This window comes from Pavona decussata, unplaced genomic scaffold (assembly GCF_977016875.1).
Source record: "Pavona decussata unplaced genomic scaffold, jaPavDecu1.1 SCAFFOLD_602, whole genome shotgun sequence".
Taxonomy (NCBI): domain Eukaryota; kingdom Metazoa; phylum Cnidaria; class Anthozoa; order Scleractinia; family Agariciidae; genus Pavona; species Pavona decussata.
The window spans coordinates 6,237,994-6,256,773 of NW_028145860.1; the positions used below are offsets into that span (position 1 = coordinate 6,237,994).

The 18,780-nt window shown below is 37.4% G+C and overlaps 1 protein-coding gene across 3 annotated transcripts; it reads right to left on the reverse strand.

Annotated features, from left to right (window-relative positions):
- Positions 1–9,675: 9,675 nt before the first annotated feature.
- On the reverse strand, positions 9,676–16,486 carry LOC146449695 (P2R1A-PPP2R2A-interacting phosphatase regulator 1-like). Of its 3 annotated transcripts, none has more exons than XM_085101469.1 (9): positions 16,276–16,485; positions 16,141–16,176; positions 15,881–15,924; positions 13,381–13,420; positions 12,749–12,856; positions 11,893–11,966; positions 11,678–11,736; positions 10,931–11,306; positions 9,676–10,466 (listed from the first exon to the last, which is right to left on the reverse strand). In XM_085101469.1, the coding sequence occupies exons 1-8, from the start codon at positions 16,453–16,455 to the stop codon at positions 10,951–10,953; spliced, it is 897 nt and encodes a 298-aa protein (XP_084957595.1). In that variant the 5' UTR covers positions 16,456–16,485; the 3' UTR covers positions 9,676–10,466; positions 10,931–10,950. The 3 variants fall into 3 exon arrangements, with proteins under 3 accessions (XP_084957595.1, XP_084957593.1, XP_084957594.1); XM_085101467.1 differs by having other exon boundaries at positions 10,328–10,466; positions 11,893–11,969; positions 16,276–16,486; XM_085101468.1 differs by having other exon boundaries at positions 10,344–10,466; positions 10,926–11,306; positions 11,893–11,969; positions 16,276–16,486.
- Positions 16,487–18,780: the final 2,294 nt, after the last annotated feature.

Consider the following 18,780-nt stretch of genomic DNA (forward strand, 5'->3'; position numbering starts at 1 on the left):
TCTCTTCTTTCGATATTTTTGGTACAATATATCATTGATAGGGGATAAAAGGACGACTTTTGATCCGCTTTTATGACTGTTTTACAGTGATGAATAAAGAGGAGAAAATAAAAGCGCTTCACTGATCGTTTTACGCAACCACATAAGCCGCCCATGTTTCCTGGGTTTGTTTGTTTGTTTTTTTTTTTAATTCATTGCTTATTGGATGTTAAGGATGGCCTGCATGCAAGATACGTCGCTGATCTGGGGCATTAGCGTACACATTAGAAGTTACGAAGTTGGAATTTTTGACCCACCTCTCCTCCAGAAATAAATAAGTCCTCTCCAAGCCGATAAATTTTCACATTCAGTACCTAATACCTGCCCAAATTTTGGCATTCTTTCTGTTTATCTATCTATTTATTTATTTATTGCTGTTGTTTTTTTTTGGTGGGGGGAGGGGTGACCGGACGTAAATTTGTGCCGTCGATAAAAAACACTGTAAGGGAAATTTGCATATCGTCGTGCGAAGGAAAATATCCTGGTCGGGACAATGGAAAGTTAGTCTCTTTCAAATCCCAAAAGGGACGTTTCGGTTTGTGAGTGCAGTGGAAACAATATAAAATTCAGTCAATGTCAAAGGGATATTTCCAGGCACATGCAAGCCTACGGACGTGATGAAATCAGCGACGAAATGGATCGTGCAGGTAAATAAATGTAACATTTTTCACGCGCGAATTTTTCATTCTCTTGTAACTGAATTTGTAATTGCATTTTCACAGTCTAAAGAGCAATCTTTTTTTTTTTTTTTGGGGGGGGGGGGGGGTTGCGGCTGTTATGATCATGCGTTCAATTTTCACCCAAGCTTCAGTTCAGCTTCATTTCCTTTGTTTTTGTTTTCATTCGGTTATTCTGGGTTTTTTTTTCCTTTTTTTTTTTGTCATTCTTCACCATTGCTATTGTGAAACAACCCCATTACAAGAGGATATCATTACACATACATCCGGTGTTACATCCCAATACATTGTGTTACATCCGGTCAGCAGTCGTGCTTCTCGGACTTCCGACCTTATTTACCATTCTTGGCTTGTCGACTATCGCAATATCTGACTCGATTTTAGCCACAGACATTACCTTGGATTGTTCAAAGGCATGCATTTGCTTTGTACATCGATGTCGACACATTTACTTTACTTCCTGGCCAAATAATATTGATGAATTTAGGTGCTCGACGGCAGAAATCGCAAGCATTACGACCATGTTTTGGACTTTGTCAACTATTCTTTGTCAAGTGTATGCGGGCTATTTGTATCATCATCCCTGGTCTGAAACACAGCAAACTGGATATTCGATGGGAGTAACTGTTAGTCTGCGCTAGATTTGGTCAGAAAGACGGAACGTGCGTGGAGAGAACCACGCGACGAAAACATCCTGAAGAAATTCCAAAAACCCTCAAGGTAGGTTTTGTATCAATTTATATTTCATCAAATTTGTTGGCCAAAACCTTATTTACTAAATGTAGGTAGCAGACAGGATGATAAAAGATACTTTTGAAGCTTATTTTCTCTCTCTAAAGCCTGTTGGAGCTAATTACTTGAGCTCTCAAAATTACGAATTTTGCAATTTTTTGCAATTTGTCCCAGGTGTCTTCAGCACCCATGGCCAGAGTATAGTTTTCCCCAAATTGATTTTATGATATTTAGAAACGTCAATATCTATGTAATCTCTGCTGCTAATTTGGTTTATGTGGAAAGAGTACTTTCGGAGAAATAACGAATATCGTTGTGCTTGTTTTTCCTGCTTGTCTAAATGGCTGACAGGGAACATAGTAGGACGAGCATTTTCTTCTTGTTTATAAAACCCAAATTATTGTAACGGCGAATTTTATAAACTGGGAGAGTGGTTCTAACATCTGTCTGAAATTCATTTGAATTGGTTCACATGCACCCGAGAACCAGACTCGTTTACTTTTACTTTTTGAGAGTGGAACTTTTGCTCAAAACATGGTCTCAAGACCGTCGTCACATAGTGCAGTTACCATGGCAACGATACATCTGCCGATCCAAATATGGTTGTTTTTGTATATTCCCCAAGGTAACCTACCTACACACAAAATTTGAAGAGGGGTTAAAATTTTTCATTTCCAACTTTGCTTCACTTTCCTGGAGAATTGCTCTTAATCTGGTAAGAAAAAAGGTCCCAACCCTAACTTCTACAGAAAAATATGTTCAGTCAGTTCTAGAGTTTTTCACTGGAGTGGGACCTAGTTGCCAAATTTTGTTGTCACTTGAACGAAAGAGAAAGCTTAAAACCAATTATTTTTCTTCCAATTGACTAGACAAATAGAAATATGTGACATTTAGAACTGTCATTTGATCATTTCGAATTCTGTCACTTCTTTCCTTTTTTGTAGTTCTTAATCCTCTTTGATGAATTTCGAGTGGCGTTATTGAAATTTTGAACAACTATCCTTCAGGTACCCCTACTAGTTGTCAGTGAAATATCCTAATTTTTGTACAGAGGTGAACCACGCTGGCTTAAGAGGGAAGAGGTGCCACCCACCCCCCACCCCATGGTAAACTCCATTGTCCGTATATGACAATGTCACATCTGTTTTCGTAGTCATGGTAACTGGCAGTTCCACTTTGTAACACAACAATGGGATAAACGACGTAACTCTGAGCGATCGCTTAAAATACTTATTGAAATTTCGTTACCGGTTGTAAAATCAGCAAACAATAATCAGGCGAATATATTCATCGCAAGTTCAAGTTCTTTCAAATGCAAAAATTTATGTGGAATCGTAAATTAAACTGATCAAATCAAAACTTTATTTGAATGTAGAAGGATCGCTCAAAGTTGACGTCAAGTTTTCTCAATAAAAATACCTTTTCATGACGATTGTTAGTATATTTAGGCAAAAGTGACACCGCAACCCACATTTCAATTTTTTGACAAAAAAAAAATCGGCTATCTTTTTGAGCTTCAGTATTTTAGCTGAACTACACGAGTGTATGACTTAAATTTCCTTCAGAGACTTAACCTCCCCGATCAATCGCGATCAATAGAAAAATAAAATTGTAAAATAAAAAGTACCATTTGGCAAAGACTTCATTTAGCTTTATCATATACAACAATCGTCAATCGAGGTATTTTTAGGTAAAATATCAATGTTATTAGCTTATCTTTAGTCCCGTTTCCTGCAGCGGTCCAGTCCTTGCTCTCTGTCCTGTTCTTCTACTGCGTTGCTCTTTCCCTTGATGAGTTCCCTTTAAGAAATAAATAAATAAAAATGCATAAGCTCTTGTGAAGTAAATTCAACATATCTTAAGCTTTCCGCTTTGAACCTTTCCGCCCAAGCTTTCCTAGACGATTTTTAGTTTGCCTCTAGCGGGAAATTTATGAATTTAACAACTTGTTTTCATGGAAGCTTTTAAATTAGCAGAAACCAGAATTTTTGGAGTATATTTTAAAGCTTTTAGAACGTCAGAGAAACTAAATGAAGGAAATATTTTGTTTGGAACGAAGCTCGTGAAAGGACCAAGGGTGCCGAAGGTCAAAGCACGTGCTTCTTCGAACAATTTCTATCGGCCAAAATTGCTAGCACATTGAAGGAACTAACGGCGAAAAAAACAACTTCCTCGCAGCCTATTTCTCTATTTCCTTCTCTTCCTGTAGAATTTCGTTGTGGCAGCATATTGAACGTTCACGAATACTGATATTATTGCTGTTCGGAAAACACGTCGAATTGAATCTGTTCACACAGACCGAATTCCAGGACTACTTGCTTACTAAGAGTTCGAACGTTTGAGGATTGAAGTATTCTGAAAATGTGTACTCACCATTTGTTTGTTTAAAGCGAAGGCTTCATCCTAAAAAGTCTAAGTTGTTCCTTGCAGTTTAGGACATCGGTTTACAAGGGCAGCGTTTGTCCTCACACGTCTTCACTCGTCGGCAACTTCGTCGGTTTGACGCGAAACCAAGAAGACGTGATGAATATGAATTAGGTGATGATGAACCAATCAGTAACTGCTAAAAACAGCAAAATCGCACGTTTCGTCAAGAATGCATAATTTATGATATGCTCATCGAGTATGCTGACAAACCTTCAAGAATATGTCTGAACAATCTGAAAAAAATGCAAAAAAATCCAACGCTTCTAGTGTCGACAAATCAACCCCAAAACAACAATAATAAGTCAAGTTTTATTTATCAGGAAAATGATGGAAAATAAAATTTTTTTCTTATTTATTTTGCCAGTGCTGACATGTACAACAATATATATTACACGAACTTATGCACTTCACTTCACTTTATCTATTAAGTGTAACCTTGGCTATGCAAGAAATACAGTTAAACTCAATTCAAGAAGATGAAGAAAACAGTTAATAGATCTTGACGTAAAAAAAAAATGCTCGAAGCTGAAAGATTGTCCGAAAATTGACCGACAGTTCGCAGTGTAGCTCTTCGAGGGAATAAAAAGAAAAGAAAAAAAAGAGGGTAACTTTGAAACTGTGAAGACTTTCTTTAAGCCGAAGGTATTATCTTCAGCAGCAAGGAAAAGGGTTTATTTATTTTATAACCGTCCGATTAATTTGCGAAACGCGCGCGCTTTACTGTGGAAAAAACAAAACAGCCAGTGATGGCCACTGGGCTGATTGAAGCCAAATAATAATCAGGCAAAGTGACTAGTTTAGTTTAGTTTATTAAACTGTGATTGGATTACAACAACTGAGACCTTAAACTCTGACGTTCTTTCTTTGTTTTCTCGTCCAAAAAATTGAGCGACTGATATCAAATCGGGCGACTGTTGTTGTCTGATTTTGCCGTACAACGTGACATGTTTTGTCCAATGAGAACGCGCGGAAATTTATTGGAGGGTTATAACACATTGTATGCTCACTTGTGATGTTGTTTAGTTCTCAAATCTCACTAGCAGTATATTTCTGCTGCCCATAAATCGCAAAATACGATTTCGTATAATGTCGCGAAACCTTCCTTTAACATGATACCTGTTACATTTCCAATTTGCAGATCAAATTCTCGAGCTTTGTTTCTGAACCATTAACACATGCACTAAAGCGATAAAGTGTTTTCAGTACCCTAACTGTTGCCTAAACTAGCAGATATAAGGTGGTATAATAAGTCCGTATACGTCACGTACACCGTATAATGACCAGTACACCGGCGTTTGATACATACGGAAACATGGTACAGGTGTATAAGATCCGTATATTTTCTCGGCATACCCTGACGTATACCGTTATTATATGGACCTATATACTTCACGCTAGATCCTTATGTTTTCCGTCTACGACTTTGTGCACGACCCGAGAAATAGCCTGCGAGCAAGCTGTCTATTACTGTATTAGGTCAGCGAGAGGTTGGAGCGGGCCCCAGAACTCGCCCCAACCCTCTCGCGGCTGACTCTGATAGAGCCGCTTGCTCCCAGGCTACCTGAAAAAGGGACCGTATACCGATAATTTCATGCAGTGGGATCAGTTGTTTGATCAAGCTGTGAAACGAAAATAGAGCCAGATCGCTTGGAATTTTCTTTGATACCAAGTTTGGAAAATTATCTTCCTATACCCCTCTGGGCTGAGTTGCTCGAAGCATGGTTAGCGCCAACCATTGGTTAAGAGGTATTAAAACCTATAGGTTGTCATGGTATTTAACCCGGGTTAGCGCTAACCACGCTTCGAGCAACTGGGCCCAGATTGTAAAAAGGAAGAAAAAAGTTGGGGGGGGGGGGGGGGAAAGGAAGGAAGGAAGGAAGGAAGGAAGGAAGGAAGGAAAACAGCTTGGTGCATTCAAAATAGCGCCGCAGGACATAGAATGGTTGCTAACGCCTGCATTTCAAAATAACGACCATTTCTGAAGGCCTCTCAAACCAGGAACTCGACTTGATACCAACAGCAACTCGGTAAGGATTGACCAACAGAAGGTCGCGAATTAGCTTCCCCATAAATCGTGACTAAAACGATGCAAAAATACAAATAAAGAAAGCGACTTATCAACTGAATAAAGTGATCCACTCTTTGAACAAGTGAAGGCAGGCGTATAAATGGCATAAATTGACAGGCTTGATTTTCGCCGCTCCCTCGGGTCTGGCTGTTTGATCGAGCCTAATAAATTGATCCCCTGTGGACGTTTGGACGAACCCTACAAAATACTTTTGGTGTTCCTGTGGTATTACTATCCCAATCATCCGGGATACAGTTTCATTTCCCATCCATGCTAATCTAGAAATTTTTAAGGATCAAAAAACGCATCGCACGTTGTTTGTCCACACTTGCGTTTCCGAATTATTTTCACCTTGAGAAGAGTTTTACGAACGGAACGTTTTATATCCCATTCTATTGTTTGTTCTATGCTAAAGGGGCGTCGACAGTACCAAGTGACGTCAGCGTTTTCGAAAGGTTCCGTCAACCTCGTTTCCAGGTCTCTGGGAACGAGGTTGAAGTTCCGCCTTTCCCCGTCCACAACATACCAGACTAACAGCGATTTACATGTAAAACAAGAAACTTTTTGCGATGAAATTTTCAAAGGTTCCTTTCCGTTGACGAAAAACGCCGTTTCAGTGAAAACGAAACGCCAAACCATAAAAAGTTCCCTTTTTTCAAAAACATCCGGTTAAGTGTACAAGGAGTGCTATGGAAAACTGCTCAGTTTACACAAGAACTCCCTGGGGACCTTCTGGTACTGAAAGCCAACCCACCTCCCCTTCCCCCACGGGGTAAGCCTGTTATAAGGATAAGAAGGAAAAAACCTGGCCTTCCATGGATGTATGTTTCGAGTTGGGCCAACTGTTTCACCCTATAAAAACTTCGCAAATTATCGGAAAAACAAGAAAAAAATCCCACCCTCTTCACTTGACAAGGAAAAGGAACTGAAACAAAAAAATTGAGAAGTAAAGGATTAACGCACAACAAAACAAACATAAAATATCTGATGTATTTATTGAATGTATGTACAATGTTGGTTACTTAAAGTGAGTGAGAACTATTTACAAATTTTAAAATATTACTATTTACGATACAACTCTTTGCACTTTATCACATATTAAAGTTTAATAGCTAATGGAGTACATACAAATATTGTATTAGGAGTACAATAAAAGATAAACTAAGAGTTACAACTGTTTCCCTGTGTTTATGTATCTAAGTCCTATTCACACCGTCTTTGGGTTTGAACTGAAGGATAAACTTCTAAGAATTTGCCAAAGCAAAAAACAGTACTTACAGTGTACTAAACCAGTGATCACTATTATGGAAAAATCCATCGAAATTTATCCTTTGGACGTAAACCTTTGAACTTTTTGGCTACGGATCAAACATCAATTCCTCTCAACATAAAAAGATAATAGCATCCAATGCTGATTTTACGAGAACTGTCAAAATTCAAACGTGCTGATTGGCTCAAAGCTATTCTCTATAAGAGTACAGACAATAAAATGATGTCAGATGTAACATGCACGCTTTCTCAATGGAAAACAAAGTCAATTCCACATTATTGAAAAACGAAATTGACGGCAGTTTTCTATGGTCTGTACTCTTATAGACCATAAAATGACGACATAAAAATAATGTTCAAAACTTGGCAGTGAGCTTCACTTCAGTTTTGAACATTAATTTTTTTATGATGTCGTTTTGTGGTCTGTAAGAGTACAGACCATAGAAAACTGCTGTCGATTTGTTAAGTGAAATGCAGGTGCACTGCACATCTCACAACACACTGAAGCTTGAAATTGCCAACAAAATATATGTCACGGATAATTTGCAACTATGACAACCAAGAACACTAAATAACAATAATATTAATTCTGGAATGTTTGTTGTTCCATGGAAAATCAGATGTGAGATCTATCAAACAGCAAAAAAAACAAAAAAAAACAACAACAAAAAAAAAAGAAAGAAAAGAAAAGGAAAGCAGAAACCACAAGAATAACTGTTGCAGCTTATCCATGTGGTATTTGATTGGCTTCCTTTTCCAGCAAAATAAATTATTGACACTCCAGTAATAATAATAATAATTCTGGTGTACTCTTCCCATATATTTACAATAGGTATATACAGTGAATACTACTCTCATTAGCTCTTTTCTTTCTCAATCTACTTGATAACTTGGAGGTTAGTTGATGCAAAGAATAATGTATGGGTGTGCAGAGGAATGAAATTTCCCTTCAAGCATTTAACTGGAGTGAACAAGGAAGCGAAGTTGCATTCAGAAGAGAGAGACATTTTCATTTCTCTGCTCATTAGGACTCCTTCTAACTACTGTATAAACGACACTGATAATTTTTTCCAACAATTTTCTTAAGATTTCATACAGCTCTCCAACTGAAATATTTCAGCACTTTCAAATTATAAGACCAGACAACTGTTGTAGTCATTTCATTTGAATCACAATTCTGTCTCCTAATAAACCATACTACACCCTCCTGTGGCAGGAAAATCAACTGTTGAGCAAAAACAATGTCTGCCTATGACTGCTTTTAACTCAAGTACGCTCAAAACAAACAAAAAAAAATACTGTATGATTTCATCAGCTCAAAGGATTTAAAAGCAATAATTTCAAGATGAACGTTAATTACATTAAATTATATCCTAACTACCCTAACCCTGAGCAAATAATTTTACCAAAATTAAAAAAAATACTTAGTATATATACTTTACCATATAATTTAAGCATTGCCTACTTGTAAATTATTGTACATAATATGAAATGCCCATTTATGTAAAAGCAGTGACTTTAAAAGTAGCTTGTGTACATGCATTAAATCATCAATATTTTTAGAGACAACGAAACTAGGAACAAAGTTCTGTAAAATTCTGTAACTTGACCTTGAAGCCCAGATATCAACATGGGTACATTCTCCTTAAGTGTTTCTATAGATTTCTTGTGATACTAGCTGGGAGAATTTGTTTAAACATCAAGACATTTTATCTTTGGTGATCAGTCCATTTATTCTCATGAATGTATGTTTGAATAAGCAGTGACATTGTAAGGAGAAACAAGATGCCTGCTACACTGGCATTACGCGTGATGCTGGGGCTCATTCATTTATTCCAACTGTATGCTTCGCCGATTGATAAATCTATCCTTGCTAATGGAATAGTTTGAGTCACGACGATCGCGTTACGTTGTTTTCCTTGTGTTACGCGACTCAGACTTTCACCGGAAATGTGTGGAATTCCATTACGATAACGTAAGCTTCTCAATGACCTCTTTTTAGTCTCGCGTCGTTGTCAAGGACTGTCAAACAAAGCACGATTCCTTCGCCATGAACTCACCAATTTCTACCGTTTTAAATGTCGAGTGCTTCTTAGAAGTTATTCTTTTGATTTGCCGCTTCAAAATGGTGAAATTTCCGTTTGAAAACGGCACACTTGAGTCCAGAACATGTTATAAACAATATGGTGCCAAATTTAATCCGTTTTTAATAAATAGATCAAATGATGCGTTGACGTCACACAGGTAGGGGTGAGTGGGTCCCCTCCCTCGCGATGTAAGCGACAAGAATAGATTTTGATTGGCCTGCTTCTGTTGAAGACAATCAGAACAATACACCCCGAGTAGGAGAGGGGTGAGTTTAATGAATAAATTAATGTACCGATTTGAAGCTACGACGAAGAAAAAGAAATCGTCCCGTTTTTAGACACGGTATGCCCCCTCAGGGCATCCCGCGTAATGAGCTGCTGATCAGTATTAGGGATTCAAGGGTAAACCATAAGAGCCACAAAACAAACCTATCACTCAACGTGTACCATTTTAACAACAAAACAAATATTATGTAATATATCAAACACGAGGAAGAGTGTTTCCTCTGATTTCCAAACACCGAGAAGTGGGTTGGAAAAACGAAACGCAGCCAAGATTTTTTAACCAACTTTGAGGTGTTTGGAAATAGGAGGAAACACTCTTTCAAGTGTTTGATATAGCTTCTCAAACTAGTGATAATTCTTGGAGAAATTCAAAGCAAAAGTTCACAAAATTTTATGATAATTAAGATCACATTTCTAAACCTCTATCACGGTAGTGATTTGCTTTGTTTTGGCTTGATGAATTATTAATGAGTTTGAGAAGATGATTTTACAACAACAGATGAACTCTTACATTCAATAACCAGCTAACTAAAGACAACAAATAACAGACAAGCAAGATACTATGAGTTCCACAAACCACAGCCTAATTTGATTTGGTACAGTAATTAACAAAAATGACTGAATTAAATGTCATTAACAAGAACTATTTAACCATCCAATTAAAGGATACTTTTGTATGTTGAATATGACCAATTTATGTTTCCATACATGTAAGAATGTAGAATATTAATTGCTATCTCTACTTCAAAAGTGTTCTGTCTCATATACAATATGGCAATGTTCCTAATATGTATCTAATGCCGTTATGAAAATTGTTATTAATATCTCTATTTTATAAAGTTTTAAAAACTGTTATGCTGATTTGACTTTAGAAAAATAAACCTGTGAACAAATGATGAACAAAACATTCAGTCAACGATCAACTTTTTACAGTAACATAATTCAAGCAATAACCAAATGCAGTAAAGTTATTGGATGTTTTTGTCTTCACTGTGATCTGTATGAATGAGGGTTTAATTCATTTTTTTTTGAGAGTTCAAAACAGTGTTCCTAGCCTGTGTTGTGGATGAATCCAACCACAGGTTGCAATACATACCAAATTATGACGGATGACACCTATTACAACTGTGTTACTTTATAACAAGAACTTACTAGATCAATGACAATTGAAAGGACCCATTCAGTTTTAGGTAGGTAGGTAGGTGGGACAGAGTATGGTATGGTATGTACATTTGTATGTAGACTTTTATTCAGAGGCATCTGTCTGTTTTTTGTTTCCCAGACAAATTTATCAAGGGTATGAGATTAGTTTTAAGTGTACATTTCAGGAAGTGTGATCACCTTACCTCTACTTTATTAGCACTCATCAATCCCTCACAGGTGCAAAGGTGAAGCACGATGGAGAACTGGCTACTGTTCTGGAGTGGTTTTGGGTGGTAGATGGGCCGGCAAGAGGTGATCTTGGTGGTGTAAATTTTGATCGATAAGCAGGAAAGGGATGTCTTGGAATCTCACCAAGAAGCATGGGCGTGGCACTTAATGCTGATGATGATGACGAATCTGATGTTGAGGAAATGTGAGGATCTTCGTGTATGTGGTTATCGTCATCAAAGTTAAGGTGCGTGGATTCACATGGGACATCAGGTGAACAGTTAATGGGTGAAACATCGCACAGACGCTTAGATGGGCTGACACCTGGCTCAATTAAACCTTCTGGTGGACCTGTGTTATCAAACAAAAACAAGGATTACTTTGAATTAACGACTTTAATATTTTTTCTTAATCCCAGCAAGGGTTCACTAACCAGTAGCTGTAATAATTCTTCGTCAACAAATTGAAAACAGGATGGACATTTCTTCATGACAACAAGTAATGGAAACGATCAAGTGCTTAATGACTGCTTTTTATTGTGCCAGGTGGGAAAATATGCTGTAAACTCAATTACTCAAATCTTATTATTATTATTATCAAATAGCAAAATTATGCATTCCTGTCTGGACTTCGATATCAGGTTTCTGGTTTGCTTATAACAAAAATTTGGTCCAGTTCCTTAAATCAGCAAGGTAAAGTATGTTCACAGCTAGCTGACTTACATTTCCTTTTTAAGGATAAACTACTTGGGCGTAAACAAACAGGACTGATACTTCGGCGCCTGCAGAGAACAACAAAGAATAAAAATTAAACCATCACTATTACAGTGCATCACAGTAGTGAGGGGTGCACAAAACCTCATCATTAATAAAGAATGAAATAATTTTCTATATATTGTTTAGTTTGCTACTGTACGTAACACAAAAGTTACACTTACGATGTAAATGTTGGTCGTGTAGGGCTGGGTATTGGACTAGGAGTGAGGCTTCTTGCATTTCTCACTGTGACTCCCTGCTAAATGATACGAGAGACATCAAGACAAAAATATGGTGTACATGTATTGTAGGCAAGAACCAAAAGGGAGTAATAAGGTGTAGTCATCAATGGAGAAGCGTGTCAGACATTCAATCCAGAAGTGGAATGAGATACCAATCTGTCTACGTGATCTACCAAAAAACTCCTTAAAAGAAACCTCCATAATATTTCAACCAGAGTTTTGAAAATAGAAGATACATACACATAGCTATCATTGCAATTACTGCAAAGTTAAAATCTCTCAAGTCAGTTGCAGTCCTTTGTAGTGTGCTCTTCTTTCTCTCTTTTATATCAATGTCATTTTTATTTAGCTTCTCCTCTTTATTATACATATAGTTAATTTGTTGATTTGTTTGTTTATTTATCTAAGTTTTACCCATTTTTGACTGATCCACCTAGACTAGCAAGTGGTATTTGCAGGTAACGTTGAATAAAGAAGTTGTTTGTGTAAGGTTGGCCTCCCAAAGGGGTTGCTTGCTCTGTTGCAAACTAAAATCTTTTACCCTATGAGACTATCACAAATAAAATATATTTAGCAATACTTTCTGTGGTGCTGTTTATGATGTACAACGTGGTTCTAACTTGTGATCGTTTAAAAATGCTATTAAAGTAGCACTTTCCTTCAGTCCTGTTTATTAAAACCTACAAGGTGTTCCTAATTTCTGTGTCTGTGGATGGAATCTTATAGTTTGACCATTCAAATGAAAGCTACTGAGCAGTACTTTTTTTCCAGCCGTAAGCTGATGGGTAATTCTTACCCTTTGATTGGGTGGTGATGATGAAGCTGGCAGAGGGAATGCACTTCTGTTGTCGTCAAATGAAATCCTTCTTTCACACATGTGAATGTCATGGTTCTTGTCATGATCCTGAAAAAAATGGCAACAATAAAATAAATTTATCAACAAACTAGCCTCCGGCAATATTCGAGGTATAACATAAATAGGGATCAATGGCAACTCTACTTTGACAAGTTGAATTTCACTTTTTAAAATGATAGTCACAATTTAATTTAAGTGGAAACTAATAATTTAAATTTAGTTTAAGTGCTTGTGAGTATTCTACTCACAAGCGGTTTCAACTTAAATGCATCTAAAATTATTTTATAATTTTTCAGGCAGAGAAAAAAGGTGCTTTTCTCCAGTTTTACGGATTATGAAACAGCCAGGGCCCGGTTGTTTGACATTCATAGGGGGTTGGGGGTAGGGGGGGGGGGGGGGAATGCACAACAAGACCAAAGAGCATCTGCATAGGAGGCTAGTCTGAAAGTGGATTAAAACTTAAAAACCAAAGGTTCCATCTTGCTCGTTGCAAGTGTTTTTAAAGGCTAATTTTAAGCTAATGATGAAGAATAGTCTGATTTAAGGATAGTTTGACTGCAGTGTAAACTTACCAGGGTCCAGTCATTGAGTGAATTTGACAGAAAGAAATCACTGAGGAAACAAGAGATATAAAAATTGACAAATAAATGTAAATAATTATTTATTTTAATTTAAATTACAAAAACAGATTTCTATATTTAATAACATGACTGCTAGGACGCATGATGTACCACAAGACATAACGAAGCAAAATATTGACTAGCAGTCATTTTATTCTTAATTTCAATTTACAACCTACCATTTGGTAGCATGGCAGTGTTAAAATGCAAATTGTATTTGATACTACAAAAAATAAAACCAGGAACCCACTATCAATGGAACTATTATGTTAATAAAAGTTCAAAATCTGATGTCAAAATACAGTTGATGAACTGCACCCTGACATTGTTAGACTGAGAAATTTTACATAATAAGCTGAATTCTACATGCATTTTGATTGGTTTTTACTTATGATCTATTGAAGGACAGACGCATAGCTATAGATGACGTCACCATTAACAACTTTTGCTTCTTTAATATATAAAACAAATAGATTCCATGTTGCCATGCGTCTGTTCGGAATAGATCACAGAAGATGTCAAAATGTGGTAAGAACATCAGTGACACAAGAGGTGCACTTTTTTGACGTCATCCGTGATCTATTCTGAACAGACGCATGGCAACATGGAATCTATTTGTCAAGTAGCATGTAAATAAGTTAAGCCTTGTCAATCAAATAATTGAAAGGCTTGTGGCATAACTGAACAACAGTGCGTTAAGCTTTTTGTTGTTGTTGTTGTTGTTGTTGTTTTGACTCAGACTTGGCAGATATTTTTCCTGTGGCCTGCAATTCCTTTAGCGAATGTTGCAGCAAAAAACTGGTGAATTGGAGCTAAATACTACAGGTTTGTTTTTCCCTAAGCCTTTCAATAATAATAATATTATTAATAATAAATTATTATGATAGTAAATATAAAATATATATAATTATAAATTATTATTCACATTTGTGGCAAAAAAAGTAATGTTTAAAAAATGAGCAGGAGTGTTTTATCAGATTTGTATTCAATTCAAAATGGCTGCTGCATCTCTCATGTGTGGATTTTCACGGTGACAGTTTGTGGTTCTTGGAAGGAAAACACAGGTTTTCAATACTGTAAATCAAAAGAACAACTTCTAAGGAACACTCGGCTGCCTAAAAAGAGGAAATCAGTGAGTTCAGAGAGAAGAAATTCCTTTTTGAGATTGTGTCAAGGCGAAACATGTGCGATCACAAACAAGATCTGCAAATCATCACATGAGCTGTAGACGTTCTCGGAAATTGTTGTGTGCTCCTGGGAATCCACTTTACAAAATACTACAGGTTTGAATGTGACTTTTACTGTGTTTTAGGTTAAATTGATCTATTTATCATATTTCAAGTAGCTTTGGTGAAATTTTAGAAAAACATACTCAGTTTAATAGAGTCGAGAAATTGTGCTTTTATTAGTGACTTCCAGTTCGCTTGGATTGGTCGCCTTCACGTAGCTTCACTTGAGGCAAAAATTGAACGAATTTTCTTTTCAGGCGTGAACACAGGTTTGTCTGAATAAATTTTTCAATAACAAAAGCTTATTGTCTGTTTATCTTTGTGTCTTGATTCATGGAATTTCTTTGCCATGCGATCTTATGCACAGGCGGCCCAAGGTCAAGCTGTCAGCGATGATCATCTTGCGTAATAGCAGTCACAGCGCAAACAAGAGTTTGTATGGGTAAATTCAAATCAGTACAAAATAGCAAACAGACAATAGGCAATACACTTTAGAAAGCAAGGTATGTCATTTTTATTAAGAACTTTCCATTTGTACCTCCTAAACCCGATCGTAAATATTCCGATACAAACTCTTGTTTGCGCCGTGACCGCTATTACGCAAGATGATCAGCGCTCACAGCTTGAACTTGGGCCACCTGTGTCTTATCTAAACCATGGGAGAGCCAAACCATATCTATTACTGTCCTCTGTGTATTAAAGTATAAACAAACTGAATTCCTCCAGCGCATACCAAATTCACCCATATGACAACACGATCAAATTACGTTGCCCAATTTTGGCACTGACTAGAGCTGTTGATTTACCCCTCTAAATTTTATACATAATTGCTTTTTTACCGCAATATTCTACAAAAATAAAGCAGTAGCCACATGCAGTCATAGACTACCTTTTATTTCAAGGTGCCACCCAAGAAAATCAAGCCCTTGACTTTGTTTTCCTTTTTTGTGAGAGGTTGGATCTGCCATCTTTTTCTTTTCAGATGGGATGGGGGGAGGGGGGGTGGATTACAGAAATAAATGAAACGTTCCTATGATTTGTTTGGACATGGATTACATTGATAAGATTCCCTTAGTAACAAACTAAAATACTGCAATTTAATTCAGTAGGTTTGCCTTGCTGCAGATTAAGCTTTGGTTTCAATTGTATTCACAAAACAATATTTTTGTGGAATAAAATATAGCCGGTGTAATTTATGAAGTGTTTTTATTTATTAAACTAACCTTTCAACCTGTCTTTCGCGACTCGCATCATCCATACTTTCTTCCTAATTAGGAAAATAAAATGGCATAATTTTAGTCTTTATGTTAGCTTCACCCTTTTATCACAAGCTTACAATAACTTATTAATGGCGGCAACGTTTTATTCGAAACGATCAAGAACCAATTCATTATGAATTTGAAAACAAAGAATATGCAGCCAGCTTTATTATTATACAAACTCGTTGTAGAATTAAAAGTTAAGAAACAAACAATGTACGTACCCTTTTGAGCTGCTCTATTCTTGATGCAGGAGATCCCTTAAAGTAATACAATCAGCAAAAAGTAAATCGGCGAAACGAAGCTAAAGAATCAATCAACGTTCTTGACATTTGTTCGCGGAATTTTTTAATACTCACCACATTCAAAACCATTTGGCTTGTAGAGGAGCGTCTTTGTCTTGCACTGTGTATCGGCTGAAGAATAGGAATAGCTTCGCTCATCACTGCAGCGCTCACATTTGGTGCTGAATTGGATCTGCGCAGCGTATTAGAAGGTAAATGGCCTAAATCATCGGTCTCCATTGCATTAGCCGCCATATTGCTTTCGGCTCAAAGACAACATCTGCAAGCGCGCAAGGGATTGTTCCGGTCTGGCGCTTCCGCTCGGGCCAGTCCCCGGAAATAAAATGTTGTCTACCAGGGCGCCCTCCCCGAAAAGCCTGATACTCAGGCTAATTAGCAGCTAGTGATGTCACGGAATAGAGTAAATCCTAATCTCTATGCAATAAAATGATAGTGTGAAATATCTACAGCTTCCTGAACATATTAGTCAAGTCGAGTACGAGTAAATAACGAACACAAGAAGACCCGCGGAAAAAAAAATTAACCGGTTTCTGAACAAACAATGACGTCAACGCTTTCTTCAGTTATTTACAATTCCGATTAAACAAAGAGAACAAAAATCTGTCGATATTTATTGACGTCACCACTGTACAGCTGAAAAAGCTGTAATTCGAATATCCACACAGAATTGGGTGCGAGATAAAGGAATGTGAACATACAAATTGTTTACGTCTAGTTTTCGCCCATTTCTTGACGACTCTATTCCTTGCCCGGAGAACAAGATCTCTTAACGGACCCTATTCAATATAAATTACTAAATTGTATTGCTTACACCAATGAAAAGCTTTTTCGGATCGGCCTAACTGACTCTCGATGTTGTACGTTCTGCTTGTGTAAAGTTTCATCTGAATTTTGGAAACACGTTTTGTCCTGAGTTACGGTTAAGGGCAATGCTGTTATGGAATTTGCCCGGGGGGGGGGGGGGGGGGGGGTACTTGGGTTCAGTTTTGCTGGGTATGTGCCGCTGGCCTCTCAGAGCCCCTGCCCCATTATAGTCTTTTTTTGTGGCCAGTTATAGACCCCATCTTAGTCACTTTTTGGGAAAATGTAATTTTCGCGATCCCAACTAAGTCACTTTCTATTTATTTTTTTTTTCTTACCCCAAAAATTAATCCGAAAATGTGCGACCCCATTCTAGTAACTCTACTGAAAATGCAACCCCATTCTAGTAAATCCAGTCGTGAAAATGCGACCCCATCCAGCGGCACATCCCCATTAGCCTCTTATAAGGGAGTACCCCCCCCCCCCCCCGGGGGGAATTTGATCTCAGTTGGAAAATTTGAAGCTACAGATGACTTCACTCTAATCAATCACATGTTACTATTGGGGAAATTTTTTCTTTACTCCTGTAGATGCCAAAAAGCAGGTGTTCCCATTCTCTCAGATTTTATTGCGAGGAACCAAACGTGTAAACAATATTGCGCTTTATATTGCAAGAGAGAAAAACAAACTATTGCAACATCTGCAGAAATGGGAAAAATTAATCCACATATTTCAATAATATAACGTCACGACCCGGCTGGAAGAAGCCTGATTCTCAGACGGTCCACGTCACTCAGATGTGTGGCCGCGAAGCAACTTACACAGTTACAGGTTTTTTGTGAGTGAATTGTGTGCTCTCGTATTGATTTCGTATTTGTTGTTGCTTTAGCTTTATTTAATGTACGTCCATAGTTAATTGAGGGACTGGTTATAAAACTTTGCCATGAAAACAATGGTGCTCCTGCTGCAATTTATGTTGGAAGGGCCGCGACAGTGCACAATCCTGTTTAGTTTGAATGTTCACACTACAGTTGAATATCTTAACACGAACGTTTCTCCAACAAATTTCAAAATCTATTGTCGTCTGTGCACTGTCAAGCCAAGGCCAAAAATGCTAACAAAAACACAAAGAAATTTGTCAGGCTTCATAACCATTGCCTTTTATTAACTATGGTACGTCTTGTAAAAACTGTATTCTTGAATCGGTTATAATAATCAATAAAAATTTAATAAAAAAAAAAAAAAGAAAAATATAGCCTCAAAGTTTCGATGCCATTATTGTACCAGTGCATTAACGAGAATACTGAAAACCGACATCTAGAAATCATGAGCCATGGACTTTTCTTCGGTAAGGGAGGAGGGGTGGGTTTGGCGGGGGAGGGAGGGCTTACTAAAAAAAGCTTTAAGTACTATAGCATCAAAATTAAAAATTTAACGAGACTTCCACGTACGAGAAAGAGCGTAGCGCAATGCATCAATCAGGATTTAGAGCGCCCAATGATTGCCTCAATGATTACCAGGCCACACTGGGTGGGGATACAAACTGGAAAGAAGGGTGTACGTACCACTCCCTACATTCCCTGCTGATGACTCACAGAATTACAATCAAGCTTCAACTTACGGTTAAGTCTCGTTTAATTCTATTCCATCAGCAGCCTAGGTCGTGGGGGATTGGTACGAGATTTTAGAGCAATTATTGAGGCATCATTTTCAATAATACAAGGACAATAATACTATTTTACGACAAAACTACATGTC

What these genes read in the sequence shown, in the direction of transcription:
- LOC146449695 (XM_085101467.1), bottom strand. Translation starts at nt 16,455, where the DNA reads ATGGCGGCTAATGCAATGGAGACCGATGATTTAGGCCATTTACCTTCT. An exon ending in CACTCAATGACTGGACCCTG is followed by an intron (nt 12,857 to 13,380) that starts GTAAGTTTACAC and finishes CATTTTTTTCAG; the next exon opens with GATCATGACAAGAACCATGA. An exon ending in TTTATCCTTAAAAAGGAAAT is followed by an intron (nt 11,307 to 11,677) that starts GTAAGTCAGCTA and finishes TTGATAACACAG; the next exon opens with GTCCACCAGAAGGTTTAATT.